The sequence below is a fragment of the Eurosta solidaginis genome, chromosome 2 (genome assembly GCF_040869045.1).
Source record: "Eurosta solidaginis isolate ZX-2024a chromosome 2, ASM4086904v1, whole genome shotgun sequence".
Lineage (NCBI taxonomy): Eukaryota > Metazoa > Arthropoda > Insecta > Diptera > Tephritidae > Eurosta > Eurosta solidaginis.
This window is the reverse complement of record NC_090320.1, coordinates 182,325,242-182,348,997: the sequence shown is the minus strand read 5'-3', so window position 1 is coordinate 182,348,997 and position 23,756 is coordinate 182,325,242. Positions and strand designations below refer to the sequence as shown.

Genomic DNA, 23,756 nt, shown 5'->3' with positions numbered 1-23,756 from the left:
ATAATGTCAAACTAAATAAATTAAGAACCTATTTTATTTAGGATATGAATATTCGTCATTCAGTCTTTGTGAGGACCTTCTCCATGGTGCAGACGGACGGCTTAATCCGCTCCCTTTGATGCAATAACAATCAAAATGGCATGAGCCAGGCAGAACCAAAATTACGGGAAGATGTTTTCTGACTTTTTATCTTTCTATTGGTAAAGCAGACTCCGTTTGGAAATGGAAGAAAGGACTGGAGTTTGTACGAAAACGACGAAATTCATTATAGAAAAATAAAGTTTAATGTTGTCAACTCTTTTTGGAAATGTTTGGGTATATTTACAATATGTAGGCATTCCTTAAAATTTAATAATTAGTAAAAATACATATTTAGGTATGAAAAGCTATATAAATATATATATATTTACAAAAAAATATTAGCTCATAATTAAATATAGATTATAAGGGTTATTAACAAACATAATTATAAATATTAAATATATGTATACCTAAAACGTCTTTTTACATACTCAAAGATACGATACATAAATATGTAAATGGAACTATTAACAATTAATGTGATTATGTTAAAAACTTTTAATACATTTTGTATGTATATAATTATAAAACCAGTCCTCTTTTAATATATATACTACATTATTTTCACTTCGTACTAAAATCCACTTGAGAATGAATTAAGTGTAGCATATAGAGTAATGTATTTTAGTCAACACATATGTATTTGATTAATGCCAGCTTAAATGAAGTACTACTTAGTTTATGATTAACAACCAGAACTTTATGTGTACTTGTCCGATTTTTTAGAGTCCTGGATTATATACATATATATACTTGCTTATATTTTTATAATAAATTATAATTTTGTTTCTCTTAACTATATTACTTTGTTTTCACATAATACAGATTCTTTACACATGTGTATGCACATATACACATTCATATCAGATGGCAAACTATTCTGCAGTAAACCTAAATAGTGGTCAACTAACACCAACAAGTACTTGGTATTTTTAGTATTTCGATGCCGAGACGAAATGCCAACCAGATAACCAGTCGCAATTAGTTCAAAATATACTAAAGATCCTATTTCCTAACCATGGTAAGTGAAATGATGTATGTAAAATATTCGGCTCATATGCGTACTAATGCAAGCAGTCAAGACGTAAAAAACCGCAAAATTAAAAAATTGTATATACTGGAACTTCCCAACTGTGAGTACTACACCTACATAACAATTTTTTTGATGCGAGTTTGGTCTTTTTGAGACTTGCTTGGTCGCAATCAGAAAATGCTAATAATAAACTAGTATTGTTTCTGACTAGCTTAGTTTAAAGACATGGTACTACTTAAGGCATAAAAGCCACCTATTGGTTTGTAAGTTCGCAAATTTTTACTTTTAGGCGAATTTATTTACTACCGTTCTCGATGCTTTTTAAGTTGGTTAGTTTTTATTTGTGTGATTCGCTAGAAAAGTTTTAATTTAATTTAATTTTTCAATAAAATTAAAATCTTTTTAGGTAAAAACACAAATAACCGATAGCAACGTGATGGATAATAAAGCTAAGCCTTTATATCTTAGAAAAATACACTAAATTAAAAAAAAAAAGAAAAATACTGTTCCCCAGCAGAAACGCGAGATATCGAATAATATTGCAAATTTTTTACATTCTTATTTCAGATAAAGAAATAAAAATTTGTAAGCAGTCTAGTGTGTTCGCTATGTATTCATATTTAAAACTTCAGTTTTATGTTTATTCATGGACAATTATGTTTACATTAACGCTTGTCAGGGACGCGAATCTGACAAACAGTATAATAGGCTAATGCTTCTCAATTAACATACTTTAGTATGTCTTATAGCTTATAAAATAAACATAAATTTAAAAAAAATCTATTTTCCAATATGCTAATGCACAAACGAGCTGCAATAATACTTTATAACAGGCTTATGTATACCAATAGTTTTAAACATTCAATGTCATTTGAAAAATCCTTAATTAAATACTTATTCATTCAAAGCATTTTTCACTGTGTTTGTGATACATTTACTTGAAACTAACAAAATGCTTGAAAAATACTTACAATTCATAAGCCTATTATAGTAACTATGTATGTTTGAGAAACATTTACTTGCCAAAATAAAATTTTAATGGGTTGCTGCCGTGTTCATGAAAGTTTTCCAACGCTTGACAAACATTTTCTCTTGTATAAACAGTCCAAAATTACTTGCATAAAAAAAAAAAAAATTCAGCGAAAGATTTCGGAGTTGGTGTTATAATTTATTGGTATTTTGTAAAGCTGCAAAACCATCGATAGTGGCGTCATTCGATATTTTCAATAGATTGCTAAATACTGTAAATAGTTTTCGTCAGCATCGTATACTATATTATTGTAAATTCAACTTCTTATAAATAAGATACATTATTGTATATGGTCTCACTCCTTGATATGGTAGTATCAGGGCCCATATCGTGTTATACGATCCCTTATCGAAATCAATATTTCAAATCTCTATAGCTCATAATTGGTGAAACTGAATTATCACATACGCGAACAAGTAATAACGTGTACTCATTACATCCATAATGTATTATAATTTTCATAAATAGTTTCATTTACATATATTTATCATTTGGGTAAAATTGGTTTTCATTCTATGATCGTATAACACGATATCACATATATATTTTAGTTCCGGTTTGAGTCGGTTCAAGGGTATTGCATAGGGGTCTTAGTTACGATTTTCCAATGGAGACTAAACAAATTTCAATCATTTTTTCGTATTTAAAACTCATAATCGATAATTCTATAGTAAATAAGTTCATATATAAATCTTAGTCATGGGCCTTCTTATTACCGCTTGAAAGGGTGAGACTGGAAACAACCGTTTATTTGATTAGTAAGGAGCGAGCTTATACATATGTACATATGCATATCTCTCAACGCCACTAAATAATACCAGATAAACAAAGTGAGGCGGCTCCCCTAATTCAGCGGGTCACTTGGGGTCGCCTCGCCTGCTTAATATGTATATGATACATCCATATTTGTAACACGATTCGTCTTGCGTAGGTGAGGTTGCCAAGTGAGTTGCGGGAGCTGTGAGTTGCGGTTATGAGGCCTTTGGTCAATTCCAATTTTTATTTACTTAATCATTTTCTTGTTAAACATCTCATCGGTGTTTCAAGCAACTCATTTTGTTACTTTAGCTGCACTATTTACTGAATTATCACGTTTTTAGTGTTTTTATATATAAAAAGTGGACGGACGGACAGACATGGCTATATATGTATTTCTTTTTTCGCCCCAATCATTTACATTTATCTCGAGTTGAGTTAATTCCGCTACAAGCCACCGTTATGTCGACAAAAATCAATATACTCTGTCAGCTTCGCTCAGCTGAACATATTTGAAAACTTAATTTTTGGCTTACAAGGGAAATGTAATAAAATCTGAAACTTTTTTCGAGAACTGTATAAAGTGGACTTTCACAAAGTTCATGGAACTAAAAAGTAAGTTTGACGACTCCCTTATTAGGAATTTTTTTTATTTGACATATATTCTTGATATCTACATATGTTAAATAAAGGAAATTCCATACATTACCATACAAAAATGTGTTAAATTTTACTAACGTTTACTGTTTAAAAAGCAAATTATATATAACATATTAAACAGGAATAAAAATATAAAATGATGACTCAGTATCTTAGGTGCAACATAAAAATCATAAACCATCTATATAGTGCTTCAATATTGGCAGTAAAGTATTTTCCCAATAGAAAAAATTATTTCCAAGTTTGGAAAATAACCAACAATATCCAATATGGGTATCGAACTATAAATTAACCTAAGTCCACATTCAGCGTTGAGTGTAGATTAGACAAAGATTTAAAACAAATTTGAACAAAATTGACAGGCATATCAAAGGAGAAAAACAGAAAATAAGGCTCAAAAAACGTCGATAAACTATTCAGGTATCTTTCTGGAGAAGTTAGAAATTTGATTGTGTTTCTTTTTGACATAAATAAATTTGGTGCATTTATTACTTAAATACAAGTAAATACTTGCACATGGAAGCTTTATAAAAATAGCTATATGTCATTACGTAAAAAACAAGTGTGATATCTTATCCGTCAGTTGCCTGACAGGATGTTCGAGGTGGCTTCTTTTTACCGTTTTGGCAGAATTTTAAAAAGATGTTCAACATGGCGGCTCATACGCACTGCTATCTTCGGCGTGTGATAAAAAGATGTAGGATGAGACCACGATAGCATCTTTAAAAATCAGGCGATCGTGTCTATTTGTTCTTTTGAAGGCTATGCTTAAGATATCACACTTGTCTTATCCACAATGCTATATATCAGTACGTAAATATACATAAATAGCAATAAAAGAGTATATTTTCCTTTTTCAAACAAACTAAAATTTTCGATAAAACGTTCGATAATCAATCTATTTTCCAAGGGAAACTCCTTTGAGAGTGTGAGGGTCGCTAATATTTCCCCTCCACATTCACTAGCCAAGGAAATGATTCGTTTCCCAATTGTTTTCGGGAGGGAACCTACTTGTTTTATGCCAACCCCGAACGGCATCTGCAAGGCAGATGAGTTTTCACTGAGAAGCTTCTCATGACAGAAATACACTCGGCAAGAACAACACTGCCGAGGGGCGAGGCCGCTTAGAAAAACTTGTCTTCTAATTGAAAAAACTTGGTTTCTAAAATTTAGATGTTGCTCTGCCCGGGGCGTTAATCCAGGATCTTCGGTGTGGTAGGCGGAACACGCCACCATCACACCACGGCGGCCGCCTTACGGTATAAACTTACTCCTAATATATATTTATATTTTTTTGACATAATAGTCCTTTACAAGAGGTCATACTCAAATTGTCAATCACTCCTTTGTGAGCACATTTAAACATACATAATTAACTAAATTGATTATTTATTCAAACTGTCATTTGCACCTAACTCATACCCAAAATATATTTAACAAAATAATAGTGAACTTAACAGTTCTTTCTTTTTTGAAGGAATTCTTGCGTCAAATAAAAAACAACAATTTCTCCATACTAGCCGCTTACCGCTTGCAAAGACCCACAAGAGTTTTGAAGAAATCACCCTCGAATATTCAAAAACTTATTGTCTATATTCTTCGCCGAATAAGTAATATAGTAGTTTGCGAGAGTGATGCTACGATACAATTCTTGCCGAAATTATTATCGCTGATAACTTTGGTTCCCAAACAGAAGAAGTCGCGAGAGTCTATATTAATATGTTTTGCGGTTTTAACACATGGTTATGGTGCGACCCAAATATCAGCTCTCATGGGTTAATGCACTTGTCAAAAATTGTTTGAAGTACGAATTCCAACAAAACCAAAATATTTTGGTTGCCAATTCTACTCTGTTTGATTTGCCTTGCGCTTACCCAGAGCTGGGTAAATGCAATTCCATTACATTACCAATTACATTCCCCAGTAATTAGAAAAAGTAATAAATTCCTTTTCTCCACAGCAAAGGAATTGATTTTATTTCAATTCCTAAAAAAAAAATACCAAAAGTAATTTCGTTTTTTTTTGAGGCTCAAGTAAAAATGATTTTTTGTTTGTAATTGAATAAAAATACTTTGAACAAATGTAATAAACAGAAAGTTTCAGTACTTTCGAAAGGAATTGGAAATGTAATTGATTTTTTTTTAATTAATTACAAGGAACGCAAAAGTACTTACAATTTGCTCACTCCATTCCGAAAAGGAATTGTGAATGTAATTGAAAAACTACAAGTTAATTCGTGTATAAGAACTTACTCCGGTTGAAGCGGATGACTTTTCGGATCACACTTTTCATTATTTTATCAGATTTTTCTTGCGAGTGGTTACACAAGACATTTGGAAACACCAAGGAATATAAAATCATTATCCTCCTAATATTCCCAGCTAAGTAAGGGCGTCCTATACCCTCCTATATTATAGGAAGATTGCTATATGGATACCGCACACCAGTGATTCCGTTTGCTACTGCTCCGGCTTCCATCATGAATAAAGAATAGAGCAGAACCACAGGATAAAGATGTGATAGCATTTCTCCGGCTCTGCTATGCGCTACGTCGTGGTTTAGAGCGGAGAAATATGGTATTTGTAGCGGAGCGAGAGCATTAAAAAATGTATTGCTTTATGCTCCGTTGGGAGTTCGTGGTCATATCGGCACAATTCGAGGTGATATTAGGATAATTTCGGGATTAATTCTGGATTTTTAAAGGATTATTGTGTAATGGTATCATGGATTATATAGGTGGCATTTTGGGATGATCTCGAGAACATTTTGGGTGATATTTCGGCTTCATTTGGGGCTCACTTCGGGGTTATTTGGGAGTCTATTCCGAATGATTTTGGGGACTTTTTTGTGGGGCGCTATCTCTTTTACACTAACAGCCATATTCTGTGCACTTGACAAATTCACCATCTTGCTTATTTATCAAGTTTGACAATTTATCAAGTAATTGCTATTCTATGTAAAAAATAAAAAGCCTTTTCGCTGACAAATTGTCAATAAGTCAAACGCTCTTCATAATTTAATTTATACGGATAAACTTAAATTAGAATTCTGTTATTGTGCGATCGAGAGAAAATGGAAGATTTATTACTTTTGCTATTATTGTGGGAAGATCCTCCTGAGGTTTTTGGGTGTAATTTCAGGACGTTTTTGGGGACTCCCTCGGGGTCATGTGGGGGACATTCCGGGATGGTTTTGGGGTCTCCATCGGGTGCTCTCGGGGTCATTTGGGGGTCGTTCCTGGATCGGTTTGGGGATTCCCTCGGGGTCCTCTCGGTGCCATTTGGGGGTCATCCCGGGATCCATTTGGGGTATCCCTCGGGGTCATTTGGGGATCATCCCTGGACGGTTTTGGGGACTCCCTAGTGGTCTTTTGGGAGATATTCCGGGATAGTTTTGGGGACTTCATCTGGTCCTCCCGGCGTCATTTAGGGGTCGCTCCGGGACCTTTTTGGGGACTCTCTCGAGATTATTCCGGAATGGTTTTTGGGACTCCCTCGAGGTCAAATGACCCTGAGAGAGTCTCCAAAAAGATCCCAGAACGACCCCTAAATGACCCGATGGAGTCCCCAAAACCAACCCGGAATGTCCCCCAAATGCCCCGAGGGAGTCTCCAAATGGATCCCGGAATGACCCCCAAATGACCAGCGGACCCCGAGGGAGTCCCCAAAACCATCCCAAAATGACTCCGAGGGAGTCCCCAAAAACATCCCGGCACGACACCAATTGACCCTGAGAAGACCCCGAGGGAGTCGCCAAAACCACCCCGGAAAGACCCCGAGGGAGTCCCCATAAACATCTCGGAACAACCCCTAAATGACCCCGTTGGAGTCCCCAAAATCATCCCGGAAGACACCGAAATTACCCCAAGAGAGTCCCCGGAACGACCCCCAAATGACCACGGGAGCACACGATGGGGACCCCAAAACCATCCCGGAATGTCCCCCAATTTACCCCGAGGGAGTCCCCAAAACCGTCCCGGAATTATCACAAAATGACCCCGAGGGAGCCCCTAAATGGATCCCGGAATGACCCCCAAATGACCCCAAGGGAGTCCCCAAAATGATCCAAGAATGACCCCAAATGACCCCGAGGAAGTCCCCAAAGCCATGCCGAAATGACCCCCAAAAAACCAGCGGATTATTTTTTCCTATTCCCATTTCGGGGTTAGAAGCATAAAATGAGACATATCGCTCCAATTGCTCATGCGTAGCACGTTTCACTTTTGATTTCTTTGAAAAAACTATGATTTTAAAATATTTGTTACAAAAAATAATGAACAATATTTAACTCTTACGTTTTTTCCATTTCGCGATTGTTGCACTAAACAGTTGATTTCTGTTTATTTTATTTAGTTCACCACAATATGGTGAAAAGCACAGGTCGTAGAGCTTTTTAGAGTTGTCAAGTTATGCACAGAATAGAAATATTTGTCAACTTGATAAAAATCTTGACTACTTGTCAACTTATTGACAATTTGTCAAGTACACAGAATAACCCCGTAAGAGTTTCTCAATTACTTTTCCAATTCCTTTAAGTAATGCGAATTTTCTAATTACTTTTGGGATTGCTTGTAATGTACTTGGAAAATTTTCAATTATAACCTAAAGTAATCATTACTACTCTCTACGCTAACCCCACAAATACATATGGTATAAAATTTGTGTCTCTGCTCTCTCTCCATTCGTATATAGCATAGTTGCGCACAGTATCCTAAATTTTTAATTTCACTACCACTAAATTTTTGTGGTGCCCAACTATGCTTGGCAGATGCCGATGCCAAATTGGAATATTACATATAGACCCTCCACTAACTTTTTAGTGGTAGGTGGAATTAAAAATTATATTTTCTGTGCCAAAAATTTAGTAGTAAAAAAATTTAGTGTTAGTGGAATTGAAAATTTATTGCGCTGCGCCCAACTATGGCATAAAGTAGGTTTATCAAATTTTGTGTGTCTCAACTCCATTGAAATCGATGATAACACTTTTAACGATTCTAAATTTTTACATCTGTAGGTGCACTAATTTGATCTACTGAAAGGATCATCATGTTTTTTATATTTGCCACCTCCGATTCAAGTCGTGCCAATTGTGATTTAAGTATGTGTTCACGTTCCGATGGTGACACACCAACAATTAACCCATTTCCACACTTTGTTGGATCAACCTTCCGTTGGTATTGGGCTGTTGTCCATTCCGTACTACCGATCGATATACCAGAATCACGTTCATCGCTCGAATTATCTCCATTATCAGCCCAACTTGGCGGTGAAGCTCGATTGCTTACCGGCTCCTGTTTAATATGTTGAAGTGCTAGTAAAGCAGTGGCAGCTGCATCTTTATCGCCTAAATGAGACTTATGCCTGAGCTTAAGCGGTAGACAATTATTTGAATCCGCACTGCTGAGGTTTGTGCTAATGTTCACGGAATTATTATGTTCTATGTCATCGACACCATCTTGTTCATGTTCATCGTCACCTGAAATGACGCCAGACGAAGAAGCCGACGATAGTGATGATGATGTAGTGGATGAGAGCATATGCTCATAAGAAGGTGAACAAGCGCGACGCGATAAATTCAGGACACTACTGCTGGTGTTTGTGTTTCCATTAGAGACCGAAGAAGAAGTGACCGCATCCGCAGCGCTTGAAGTCACACTGTTGGCTTCCGAAAATTTTGTGTGATAGCCATTTTCTAAATTTTGGCTAGATTCTGACACTTGCTCCTTTGTATTGTAGGCATAAATACTGGGCGAGTGTGGTGTTACGTATAGTGGTGGTGCAGTGACAGACGCACTATAAAGTGGTGAATCAGTGCCTTCCGCTGAGCCATTTGTTGTAATAGCAGCACCTACGACAGCCACGACTTTTCTTAAATTATCGAGATCATTGCAGTTTACATTCCGATTGAGAGCTTGAAGAACATGTAAATTCTGTAGATTCGACGGCGTTGAGTGTTGTTGTCCCATCGATGACGACAACATATGCCGAGCATTCTCTGAGATAGGTGATGTATTATTGAGACTCGGGTTCATATTATTTAACAAGGTGGCATTGTTTGGTCCAGATGCTTCATTTGAATAGTTATTATTAATTGGCAGGGAAGTATGTGGCTGGTATTGGTTCATATTGCTATGCGCTGGCGAAGTGGACAATTGCATATGACCACCGACCGTTGACATCGAATGGGACTGTGAGAGCGTAGTGGATATATTTGGAGGATTAACAATTTTGATAACATGTTGTAGAGATTGTTGAGCACTTTTGCACATCAGACTATTATCTGCACTAAGGGTTCCACTCGGATCATTGCCAGAAACTTGATTTAAGGTGTTGGATTTTTGAGGCGTAAGTATTCCACTTGATGATGGATTTTGTGGAATAGGTGTTGTAGGTTGGGGGCCACCTGAGCACTTAGTGCTTGTATGCGCCGGTATGCCATAAACAATTGATGTTGGCACCGAAGTCGTTCCACCATTTAGAGACATTTTTGCACGCTTTGTAATACTCAAGACTTGTTCACTCGTTGGTAATGATGCCAATATCTGTTCGACGCTTACCAAATTTTCACCCGAAATATTAAATTTATCTTTAATAGCATCTAATTGTGCCTTTAATACATGATTCTCTTTTGTTAACTCAACAACTCTTTGTTCCAAAACCATATCGTTGTAGCGACGCTTTTCGCGACTACGTTTTGCTGCTTCATTGTTACGACGACGACGATCCCAGTAGCTGTCGTCTTTCTTATTGTCCGGCGTAAACTCACGTTGCTTACGCTGTGTGAAAAGATCCTTATGCGATTGTGACTGCTGTGAGCTATTTGAACCACTAAAACTACGATATTTTGAACCATTTGCGTGTGACATATTATCTTGTAAACTATGATCACTGTCACTGGACTGCGGACTTATTGGCCCATACATAGAGTATCCATGAACTGTAAATAGAAAAAATAGCAATTAAGTACAGAATAAAACCGAACATTTTGATTATAAATAAATAAGAACGATTTAAGAAATCCTACCGTTATTTGCATCATTTGAGCTGCCGTTCAGCGAAAGAGTTGGTGAAATGGACGGTAAACGAACGTTGTGCATTATGGATGATTTTGTTATTGAAACTGCTGGTAATGAATTAATGTTACTGTTGTTATTATTATTTACAGCGCAAACACTAAGAATTTCCGGCATAGCAGCAACAAAGTTTCCGCTATTTAAAATGTCGCTATTGGAGGTGGCGGAATCATTCGGTATTTGTTGTTGTTGTTGACGAGAAAATAGTTCTACAATGGAGTTGTGCTTATTGTATTGTTGTTGCAAGTGCTCCAATTGCTGTTGGTTTAGATTGTGGCCGTTATTGTTGTTGTTATATATATCAATATTTTTGTTGGTCGTGTTATTTCCTTTATAACACACACCTAAAAAAGAGTAAGCAAGAAAGCGACGTTTCAATGAACTGACCATTTTTAATTTCTTAAAAAGTTGTATTAAAGAATCAGAGGCTAATTATGTATTTATGCTATATACATTTTCTTAAAAGTAAAGCTTGCACACGATGAAATGAGTGCATATATATTTACTTGTAGTTTTTAATTTTAAAAATTTATTATTTTTACCGCAAAATGACTTTGGTAAATACGTACAAATGCTTATGCAAAGGTTCAAAACAATTCCATACATTTGTGCCCAATATGAGCAGTGAAAAAAAAAATTGCGCGAAAAAGTAATTGCTAGAAATTCGAAGATTATCGGGCCTAACGCCTTCACTTTGAGTTCCTTAAGCATTTCCAAAGATAGTTTTGGTTTGGCAAGACATTTGTAGCTGTGACAAGAGAAGCACATCTTTTATAACAGCTGGAACGATTAATACCGAATTAAATGCATAGGAGTGCCATTTATAGGAAAGGGGAAAAATCATTAATATTTAAATGTTTTAAATAAATTTGAACATGAATTAAATTTTCATTTTAAAATTATTTCATTATTTTCAATCCGCAGCTATTTTAAAAGTTATGAGAAATAGTTCGTGCACTAGTTTTACCGTACGCAAACCTTATACATATTTATACATATTTTGCTTTCAATAGCAAGATTATACCGAAATGGAGTGATTATTTAATTCAATTAAATTAAATTATTTTTGAGTGCTAAACGACTTTCGACACTGTAAAGAAAGTGAAACAACACCTTTTAGTCGTTTAAGTTTTTTGTTTTTATTTTAACAACACAAATGTTTCAACACTCGCGTGGGGTCTTCTTCAGTTGCTAGTTTTCAACTAACCATTGTCAACAGAAATAGCAAAGTAACAAAGTAAGCCTATCCAAATTTGTCAAATATTATCGGCTAATACAATGAAAAAGCAAAAATACATAAAGAGAGTATAATACAACAACAAAATTAAGTAATAACAAAATATGGATCAAACGAAGTTTAATGGAGAGCAGCTGAGTAAAGATTTGTATACAGTGGTGAAATGGAGTGGTGTGGAATTTCGTATGTGTTCAACGGTCCCAATGTTTATTTGAAATTTTCTCAAGGGATGCACAAAACTGGTACGCAGACAAATTTTAAAAATATCAGTTTACAACGAGCGCATGTGTCGTTGCATGCCATGCAAAACATGCGTTGAGTATTAACAAATTTTAACAAAATGTCAAACAAGTTAAAGTTTTTTCCTAGATATTTATTTTTTTATTTTTTTTACGTTTGAAAAATGGTTCTTCCGCCTAGTCACTCTTTTCCTTTCTATTCCTGTCCCGTTCCGATTTCCTTATTTCCCACTTTATATGACTATCACGCTTACTTCAACATCCATTCTAACTCCTGATTCCACTAACAATCTAATTTTCTGATACACAACTACATAAGTCAAATCTCATACCATAGTTTTATCTTTTTGACCAAAATTTAGTAAATTTTTCCCGCTTAGATTTTTGAATGTCATTTTGGATTACCGAATCGTGTTATACGATCCGTGACCGAAAATATTTTTTTAAATCACAATAGCTCTGAAGGGGTGAATCGCATTAATGATATGTATATGTACATGCAAATGTGAACTGCAGACCACGCACACTCATTAGATCCATGTTTGGTATAACTTTCACAATTAGTTTGACAAATTCATATTTCTCGTTCCAGTGAAATTGGTTTACTTTCCGTGACCCTATAACAAGATACGGGTCCTGAATTCCGGCATTCAAAATCTTCGTTATCTCCTTTTGTTCGCGAAATTTCGTTTAAGCTTTGGTCCTTTTTATTTCATATTTCACATAGACACGAACACCGTTTCCTCACACTTTTTCCGAAGCGTCAAAAGTTGTTCGAACATTTCTACTTCTTAGGCATAGGAAAGATAAATGATGGTGTACTGTACAACTTGGCACCAAATCGGTAACTCCTCAAAGTTTTAAGCATGTATTACAAACATCGCCTGATTACGCTCTTAAATTTATGTGCATATAAAAAAGAACCAGACTTTAAAGTTGTTTATCGCTGATATTTCTGCTAGAACGGTGATTACTTTTTAACTAAAGCCTAAATATGTTGCGTTGTGTAATTTACTTATTTATCGATGAGGACGATATAATTTTTAGAAAAATACGAAACAAATTCAAGCAGTACTTTTAAATAATTGGGAAAGAATTGGAAATATTTGTATTGAATATCAAGTGCCAGTTAAATAATAATCATTCCAAGTATTAGATGTTTCTAATTAATGAGTATTTGTACTTAATTTTTTCCGCTATGGCCAAGAAAATATCTTAAGTACAAAAGATTTAAGCTGCATTTTCAACGTCTTTAGTTTCTAATAAACTAACGTACACTATTATCTGTTTATATTCTTTGAAAAAAGGCCAACTACTTTTGTATTGTAATGCAAAAAAAAAAAAAAAAATCAAAGGTATGTACATCTATCTGCATTACTTATGAACTGACTAGATTTGTATGTAATTGTAATAATAAGCATAAAACAAAAGGCAACCTTTGATGGTTTTTATTCTGGATGCATGAAATGGGATCTGGAAAAAATATTGTCTGACTTAGAAATTTTTTGGCTTGCTCTTTTCAATTTCAGAACTACAGAGGCTGTCATGGCAGCGTTGCATGACTTTCCAACGAGTTAATGGTGCTACTTTACGGGGTCGCGTAATCAACTATTAGTTGCTTTTTTCACCAATTGCTTTTTCTCTGCAGGACAGTTTTCAAAAATTTTCACAAAATAAACCTAATCCAAATTTAAGAACTATTTTCACAGTCCTACACTAGATTTTTTTGTGAACATTTCCTAGGCTATATTAGGGCGTTCCAATACAACAAAGCAAAGAAATTGGAACATTATTGGAGAAAATTGTAATAGGATACCGTTGGTTACAGTCGCATATCATAGATTTTTGAGTGATTTAATAAAATTGCATGCAGTGAACTAAAAATCAAATTTATTTTTTGAGTGTCATGTAACACGGCAAATCTTTTGTTTAAGGCCTTGTAAATTAGGGTAACGACATTATGTAAATTTCAAATAGTTCCAACAAGGATTCAAGAAAAAAAGGGCGTAAATGTTGGTTCCAAAGCTTTCATAAACTATACCATTTCTCTAAATATATATATATATACGAAAATCAGTATTAGTTCATCCAAATTTTTTTATTGGTGCTTTGTTTCAGTCTCTTATTTTATCAAATTACATTTTCTTAACTGCCAAAGCGCATATTAAATTTCAAATCTGTTGTAACGCATGCATCAATTGCTAGGAAGTACCATAGTAATTGCTTATTTCACTTTATGCATTTGGCATAAAAATAATATCTAAATTCGTTTTAGTTTGTTCATTTCTACACATAGTTAATTTCGAAAAAGTACATATGTATGTAAGGTTGTATGCATGTATGCGCATAATATTGTTGAACAACATACTTTTATCCTTTACGTATATGCTATTGTTGTAATTTTTAACAGCATCCGCTACAGCACCACCAGCTGATGTCTTCGTTTTACCCACATTATTATTCTTTAAAACAAGCACATTTTTAGCTGACGCATTTTTGAATAAATTCACTTTTCTCTCCAAAGTACAAACAATAGACATTTTCGAAACTTTGCCGTTTAATTATAGGGTTCGTTAATTTAATATATTAAAGATTTTTTATATTATTATGCATATGTAAGTATTTAGATTATTTTGCACAGTTATACCACAGCCGGTTTTTATAGATTATTTGTTATTTTTAAAACTGAATCCACTTGATCGCAGTAGTAATTTAGTATTTATTGTTTCCAAAGTAACGCCATATTTTATATTTTCTCAATTGAAATATGCATGTGTTTAGTCACGAACAAAGCCAACATATTCAGAACTCGCCCGCTTTGTAGTATACGTGATTTATTAATTAATTAATTTCACTAACTTATTAGCTTGCTCATGTTGTTTCTAGCTTTTTTAATTCAAGCTACTGGATAAGCGAAGCAGCAAACTGCAGAACCGTTAACGTTGACTGTTGAAATACAATTGAAAAAGAAAAGCTTTCACAAGTAAACCTCTTTCACTGTTGACTTAAGCAAATTGGGAACAAATTCAACAGTTCAGTTGGCTGTTGCTACTATGTTCTGCTGTGTTATGAGGCGCTGTTGTAATGCGGTCACGTTGCAGCAACACACGTTTATTAGTCTCAACTCAAACATGTTGCAACCCACATTTTTCATAATAAGACTGGTATTGACAGCTAAAGTCGGTTGTATATGTGTATGTATGTATTAGAGATGATAATTTTCAGTATTTTTTTGGCTCTCGGGATGCGAATGCTCAATCATGAGATTGTCCCGAAACATAGCCTGTTTATATTTCTTAGTCGTTCATGCCAAAATGCGCCGGTATGTGTGGTACAAAAAACAAATTGACAACTAAAAATTATTCATAAATATGGCACTGAAAAAATTTGTATTCAAAATTGATTCACTAAGAAAATTAAAATTACTCCAGCCATTTAAAGGTTTGTTTGACCTTGGAGTTTGAGATAAGACTTGGAAAATTATACTCCTTTGTTTTGACATTAATTAAATTTGTAATTAAATTAAAGTTAATGGTATTAAAAGTCATGATAAGTCGCAAAATTTAGTACTTCGCAAACATCTCGCTTCCTGTATGATTTTTAATAATCGGGGATTGCCCATATTGCTTTTTTTTTAAATGTATGAAAACATTTATTTGAAGCAATTTTTTTTTTTTTTTTAATTTTTATAATTTATTTAATAATTTGGGAAAAATTTAAACAACGTGACATCTTGCTCGAGTTTCGTGCTTAGTTCGGAGTTCAACATCATGAGACTCTCCACAGGTCCAGCCTGAAGTACTTTTAAGGCTCGAGCGGTTGATGTTGCGGTTGTATTTCGAATAACAGGAACATAATTCAAAATTAAAAAAAAAAAATGGACGTGGCTCCGCCCGTTTTAAACTCCGTTTTTATCCAGGAATAATTCACGTATCGTAAAAAAAAGGGTGGAGATGAGCTGAATGCCATATTAATGACTGAGTGAAGTTGTTGTGCTGGATTTTGAGAATTAAGTTCAATTGCTCTTAAGTATTGTGACGGAACGTTTTGAACATTTAAAAACTAAATTTTCATTTCTTAATTACAAAAAAATTTCAGTGTATGTACAATTTTGTACAGGTATTGTGATTTGCACTTCAGTATAAAAAAATTTCAGCAGCACTGATAAATTATAAAGAAAACGAGTTATTCTAATTTTTGAAACAAACCAATGCATTTAGTAGGTTTAAAAATTATGAAAAATAACAGTTAGAAAGGTATGAAGATTTTTTAAGTGAAATAGGAAGAGGATACACAAACATATTATTAGCTCATATTTCCTCGAGAGTGGATAAGGGCTCATATTTTTGACCCAGTAATAACTATTCAAATACAAGGTTTAAGAATTACTAAAACATGTTTTCGACTCAATACTATTTTTTATAAAATTTTTATTTTATATGTTTTTTTTTTTTTCCAATATTATTATATGTCGAAAGTGAGGAAATTTGTAAAAGCAATCATTTGTATAATAATAACTTAAAACATAACTTATAAAAAATACGGAAATTTTAGTTATTTATTTATCACTACCAGATTAATAAAATCCATCACAATGGGTAAAAAATATCTCATAACAAAAATATTTACCTTAATATTGCTATCGATTTTGATACCACAATATTGTAATAAGCCGGTAAAAGCAAAAAAAAAAATAAATAACTGAAAGGAAATATGCATGTCAGCCGTTTAATTTTCGCTCAGAATAAAATCAGCCGTTTTGTTTAAACACTGTTGATTACTTCAGTGGGAATTAAAATCGTATATAAGTAACTGGATTTTCGGGATCCTGGGATAATCATCTCTATTATGGCTACATGCCGGCCTCATTGCCATTACCATTTCTCCACATCGTTTTATACATTTAAAGTTATCAACGACACAGTAAACTAATATGAATATGCACTCCTATATGTATGCAGTTCAAAGTTGTTGTTGGCATTTAGTGTTTGGGTTATTCGATATTTGGCTTTTACGTTAATTTGCTTTTGTAAACACGGCTGCCACACCATGATTCTATTTAGGACGAAAAATCTTCGATAAAATGGGCTAAATCTCAAAAAACGGACGACATTTTTGTTTTTTTTTTATTGGGATACAGATAATTAGACAGTTCAATAGACTGTCGTACTCGTTGCAAAATCGTAATTTTTAAGTTTGTTTCCATGGCGAATATAAGACCTTGTGAATTTTATAAATGTGTTTATGTTAAAAATAACAAATAGTGCTGTTATGCAAACAGCACATACAAAAATAGAGTGGGATTTTTTATGTATAACATATTTAAATTTCTGGGAGTATTCGCATGTCTTTCACCAACCAACGTTTAGGACCAGGCCTTTCTCACAAAAGTCTTGGATCAGCAATATGATTTTGATTGAAACAAAACTAAATTTATAGTTATGCTGCTGCCAAACTATGTGGCAAAACCAGTAAATCAAATCCTAAAACGTTAAAACGTCCATATCAGGTCTCAGATTTTAATTTAAAAGTCTTAAAAGTCCCTTTTGTATAACGATGGATTCTTGATTACTTTTAATTTGGTACAAGAATTTAGTTGACAATGGTGTTATTGAAGTTTTTAGTGTTTTGCTAGCACCTTGTTAGGAGAAACACAAAACGTTTATATGACTTCTTCCCAGTTCAAATCTCTTTGCATTTGCTTCAAACATATTGTATAAATTGATTTATTGAATAGCCATTTGTTGTAAATTCGTGAAGTTATTGCTTGCCTTATTTTCAATAAAAATATTTCTTGTTTAGATATACTTACTTTTCTTGTATATGGGTATATATTACAATTTTTGAAATATTATTTTTTTGCGTCATTGCACATAATTTGATGCTATAATAACGCGAACAAAATTTTTTGATTGAACTATTTTTATTGGTATTACTTAATATCAGACTGTATGCCAGAAATAGCATAAACAATTTCAATTCTGTATCTAATTTTAAATTTGCCAATTGTATAACAGAAACGCCATTAACTTCCAGGCACGAGGAGGGAAACTATAGCCGCATCCGCTTCCACTATTGTTAATAAAATGAAGACACTTCTAGAGTTGGCTAATAGTCCTGGAATACCTGGAACTCATTCATTTTCTTTGGGTTGTTTGTAAAGATGAAAAAAAATTGTGTCAATCTTCCATTTAGTTTTAAATTCCATTAACTTGATATCTTTTGTGTCAAGCCGTGTTAAAATTCTTACAGGCATACATACGTGCATTTATTAAGTGATGCATTGTGTTGGCATCACTCTCACTTAAGCGCCAAATACACGACACGAACATTTCCGCGAACATTCCGCAATCTTGTTCGCAGCTTTGGCCATACACCATACGAACTTTTGGCCGAACATTAGTTCTCTTTCAGACAGCGATGAATACGGACAACAATTGTGCTGCAGCAATATTGCTCGCTGTGGCAATTAAGGGTAAAAAAAAGAGAGAAGATTCTATAAATTCACTCAGAAATTTTTTATTTTCCATTTTACTTTTCCGCGCACGTCTGTTCCGTTCAGAAATTACTACGATTATGAGCTATTTCGCCATACACGCACGAACATTTCGCGCAAATGTTCGCCAAAAATTAAAATATTTTGATTTTTGGCGAACATTTGCGCGAACTGGACAACACCACCATACACGACAGAAAAGGTCGCAGAAACATGACATAACGGGAATGTTCGCGGAAATGTTCGTGTCGTGTATTTGGCGCTTAAGCAATTTAGACACAAAATGCAAGACTTTTTTAGGGAAAACGCTTTTCTTTTTAGTGCTTCCTTACCTAATGTTACTATCTGAAATGCCATTGTTCTGCTTCATTTAAATGATTGAGCAATTTTTGAATTTGTGCAATACACAGCTAGAAAATGTGGTAAGAAACCCATTGGAGTAAAGGAAAAATTGTAATTAACGGATCGCAAGTAAATTTTGTGGTGCAAGTAAATTATGTGCTAAAACGGACCAAAATTGAAAAAGGGACCAGAGGCCAAACGGGATTGGTCCAAATGAACCAAAGTGGCAACCGTGCTTGTAAAAGTGAAATTTTAACTTCGGCTTCAGAACATGTTCGCGGTCATATGTATTGAGCATTGCCTCACAAGCGTTCGCTCGCATACAGCAATGTGTGAGTTTTAAGTTGACTCATAGAACTTACAAATAATAAATTGTCTGTATTTCTACACACGCCCCCCTTCCAACGGTATATCAGGTCACATTGTACATTTTCATTTTGTATTGAGTAATGATATAATTTCACTGAAGTTCTAAGGTTTGCCGTAATCGGTGGGGAATGGAGATTCGGAGGGGTTTCGTTGCTGACTGGACTAATACTGTGGCGTATGCATAGTCACGCGTCAGGGCCGCACTCTTTTACTCTGCATGGGTCCATTGCTTAATCGAGGCTGCGCCAATTTTTAGTAAATGTTATGCTTTTAGGTTCTATGCAGGGTTTGTAACGCAACGTTTTAGACGTACATAAGTATTTATGTATATATAAGCAAACGTGTAAGTTGATTTAGAGACACATTAATAGGGCGTTAAGAAATTTCCTGAAATTTTTTGCTACTTTTTAATTAAATTGTATATTGTTAACGGTAACTGGGGGTAAACAACGAGAAGTTTGATCTATAGATCCAGTCTTTAATAAATTGTAGTAAATGTACATATATACTGATATGCATCATAGTTATTGATGCGTAAACATCTTTGCTCGCGTTATGGGTATGTATGATGTCGTATGGTATGCTATATGCGTATGTATGTAGAATGAAAGTGCAGGCGTTGTTGTTATTGTTGTTGTAGCGGTAAGGACACTCCCGGAAGGCCTTGGGGAGTGTTATCGATGTTCATGGTCCTTTGCCGGATGCAGATCCGGTACGTTCCGGTAACAAGCACCATAAAGGTACTAGCCCGACCATCTCGGGAACGATTTGGTATAACCACATGAAACCTTCTGGGCCATACCGCCCTCCCACCCCCTAGATCCATCAGGAGTTCGGGGTCGCCAAGGCCATCGGCTGTTAATGAAACAGGATTCGCCACGGGTAGGTGAGGTTGACAATTTGGTTGGAGAAGCTATGTATTGCGCTGGTAACTGCTTGAGAGGGTTGCGCAATACAAGCCCTTGGATCAATTTGGTATTTTAGTCGCCTCTTACTACAGGTATACCTACCGCGGGTATATTCTAAGCCCCCTAACCCGCAGGGGCAAAGTACAGGCGTAGTGTGTGGTAATGGTGTAATGCATGGGGTACTACAGAAGGCGTAAGCAATGAGTGGTATTGCTATGCTGTATGAGGTAATACAGAGTGTAAGCATAAGTGTAATCAGACAGCATATCATGGCAAGGAAAGAGGAAAGGGTAAGGAAAAGACATGACAGGACAAAAAAGGAAATGATAGGAAAGGAAAGAAACTGAATCGAAACTAAAGCCGTAAGGCGTGTTATGAATTTCTCATGCAAGTATTAACGTTTTGTTACCGATGAGATATCGATTAGGTGTGTTATAGACGAGTTATCCATTTGATATCGAAGTGTTATACATTTGCCATCGGAAACAAAAGTTATGAATGAGTTATTGTTTATTAATCGACAAGTCAAGGGCTTGTTACTAAAAAGTTATCGATTTATTATAGGCAAGCTAACAATTATCTATTTATCGAAAAGTAGAAGGATATATATCAAAAAATTATTGATTTTTATCGACGTTTTGCCAATTTGTTATCGACGGGTGATCGGTTTGTTATGAAAAAGATACCGACAAAAGTTTGCTATAGAAGCGATAACACTCTTACCTAGCCATAACTAGCCGACAAGAAACCAATGAGAAGGCGATGACTCGGCGATAAAACCCGATAACCCGCCGATAGTATTTCGTTGTCTGTAATAAGCAGATAGTTAAAGAATAACTTTTGAAAAAGCCCAAAATTATTTGTTTCTGGTAAAGTTGCCCCTGATGTGAAAGATGTGATGTAAAGACATTAGTGTTCTATACCTGTATGTTTACATATCGAACTTTACGAGTACTTGGTACTGACGTCTTTTTCGTATTTTTTTAACTTATCACACTTAACGCAAAAATTGATGTTTACCATGTTGTTCACGTCACCTACTCATATAAGCATATATGTGCATACCTACATATTTTATATGAAAGAATTCATCAGCCTAACCAACGACGGAGCCCTCGAAATTAAGATGAAACGAAATCCTCAAGCCACTTGTATGAAGCACTTGAGTAGTAGACAAAGAAATTCAGCTGACCACGTACAAGGCAATTGGTCAAACAATCTAGTGATTGTTTCGCCAGTATTGGCTGCCGATCTACACTATCCCTTTGAAGAACCCCGCAGCCCTGACACAACTTCACACTGAAGAACTGCCACGGAATGTCTCCTTAAAACGCCCGAGCACCAATAACATAGCAAGGAAGTGCCCTATTTATACAAAAGAATGACTTGTGAAAAATCGGGGCCTATTATAATGTTCCAAAACGAGGCATCCTTGCAGACAACTGCTTGATCAGCTCAATAAACCCCGTTATTAAACCGCAGCAGAAAGAGAACCCACGCTTCCTAGATAACTGCGCATGCCGTGGCTTTTTCTGCGACCCATTTTCATATCTCGAGGAATGTACCAAGGCAATATATGTCAATACAATTCACACCCTACTTGCCAAGGGGATTAAATCCTCCAAGTCCACTACATCCTCCAAGTTCAAAACATTTTTCTTTGTTTTTTATACATTTTTTTCTGGCATTTGGAAAAGTCAAATATACAAAATGTTTTTTTTTTTTTTTGGCATTTCCACAGACTTTGGGAGAGTTATTTTAAATTTTTTTTAAAAATCAAAAAAGCATTATGACTGCCGGGAAGAGAGAATGGAGTTATTTTATCATGGTTTTGAGAATACACGAAGTATATTAATTGAGAAAAATTCGATCGGCAAAATGATTTTTTGACACTTGCCATGCGCTTTAAAGCGGTTGGAGCCGTGTTCGAAAAGATTAAACCGGTGCGCAGTGCTACCCTAACAATACTTGACCTATTTAAATAGTTTTAAAACCAAAATTTTCGTTAATCTATCAGCTTGTACCTGGCGTAGGATTTTATTCCGACGAGAATTGTGCCCACTACACTGCGTGCCAGTTGTACTTGGCTTGAGAGCCTTCTGACTATACTGACTTTATTTTTGATAAACACACTAATGTATACTTATTAAAGCTATTGTTATGAAGTTGCTCAACATTCGGTTTTAATTTAAAACAAGTAAAGGTGTCTAAGTTCGGGTGTAACCGAACATTATGTACTCGGCGTGAGCTTCAATTGTACATTTCATTTCAGATAAATTACTTTTCTACATAACACGTGGCACCGCTCGTTTAAAAGAAAAATGTCTCCCCATTTGCTCTTACAGTAAATCTTGATAAGTGAAATATCATTGATTCAAAACTATATTTGCTAAGTTATAGCTTATTATTATAGCCTACGACCCTTTTAAAAATCTTTTATATAAAAGTGGGCGTGGGCTTTAACCGATCTCGTCCATTTTTTCTAGAAATATTTACTACTATAAGGAAAATATGTGTACCTAATTTTGTTACGATATGTAAATTTTTCTTCGAGTTATGGTTCCCAAAACATAGAAAATTGCTTAGTCATAAAAGGGCGGTTAATTTTTCTTTAAAGCATTCCTTATAGTAAAGGCAACTTCTCTGCCGAATTTCGTTACGATAGGTTTTACGATTTTGATTTATGATTAAAATATTTGTAAAATTGATTTTATCACATGTGGGCGGTGCCACGCCCATTTTAAACAATTTTTTCAAATTTTTATCAACACGTCAAATTTCAACATTCTAGGTGTATTATTTACTAAATAATCAGGTTTTTTGTGTTTTTCAAAATGTTATATATATAAAAAGTGGGCGTGGTTATCACCCGATTTCGCTCATTTTAAATACCAATCTATTCTGGATCCATATAAGCTCGTGTACCAAATTTGGTGAAGATATCTCAATATTTACTCAAGTTATCGTGTTAACGGACAGACGGACGGACGGACATGGCTCAATCAAATTTTTTTTCGATACTGATGATTTTGATATATGGAAGTCTATATCTATCTCGATTCCTTTAGACCTGTACAACCAACCCTTATCCAATCAAAGTTAGTATACTCTGTGTGCAAAGCACGCTGAGTATAAAAATCCCTAACACATATATGCATGTTTCGGTCATGGAGGTGGTCTAATTCCTTAACGTACAAAGGAACCAAAATTTAAGACGAGGGGCATCAGCTTGAGAAAAAAGTTAGTAATATAAAAAAAAAAAAACAAAAAAAAAAAACAAGAAAATAAACGCTGAAAACATGTTCATTTATGAAAATAGACTAGGCCTGTATAGCGGACTTAGCCTTCGTATAATCCCACATAAAGTCCTCTCAAGCGCATTGTGCGAAAGGTTGAACCCTACAATGAATTGGCTGATTGGACCTTATCGGTTCGGCTTCATATCTGGTTAACCTACCACCTGTCACATTTTCACTATGCGCCAAATCTTGGGAAAACTTCGTCGATTTTAAATCCGCTTTCGATAGCACGAA

The 23,756-nt window shown here is 34.9% G+C and overlaps 1 protein-coding gene across 6 annotated transcripts in view; it reads right to left on the bottom strand.

Moving 5' to 3' along the window:
- Window positions 1-296: 296 nt before the first annotated feature.
- vri (vrille) overlaps window positions 297-23,756 on the bottom strand; it is a 69,285-nt gene continuing 45,825 nt past the window's right edge. For 4 of the 6 annotated variants that reach the window (XM_067766520.1, XM_067766519.1, XM_067766523.1 and 1 more), the window contains 2 exons: window positions 10,584-10,976; window positions 297-10,496 (listed from right to left, as the gene is read on the bottom strand). In XM_067766520.1, the coding sequence (XP_067622621.1) occupies window positions 8,554-10,496; window positions 10,584-10,976 (2,336 nt within the window). In that variant the 3' untranslated portion in view covers window positions 297-8,553. Of the gene's footprint in view, window positions 10,497-10,583; window positions 10,977-14,476; window positions 15,077-23,756 lie in introns of those variants that run through there. The other 2 variants (XM_067766518.1, XM_067766521.1) reach the window with 2 other exon arrangements.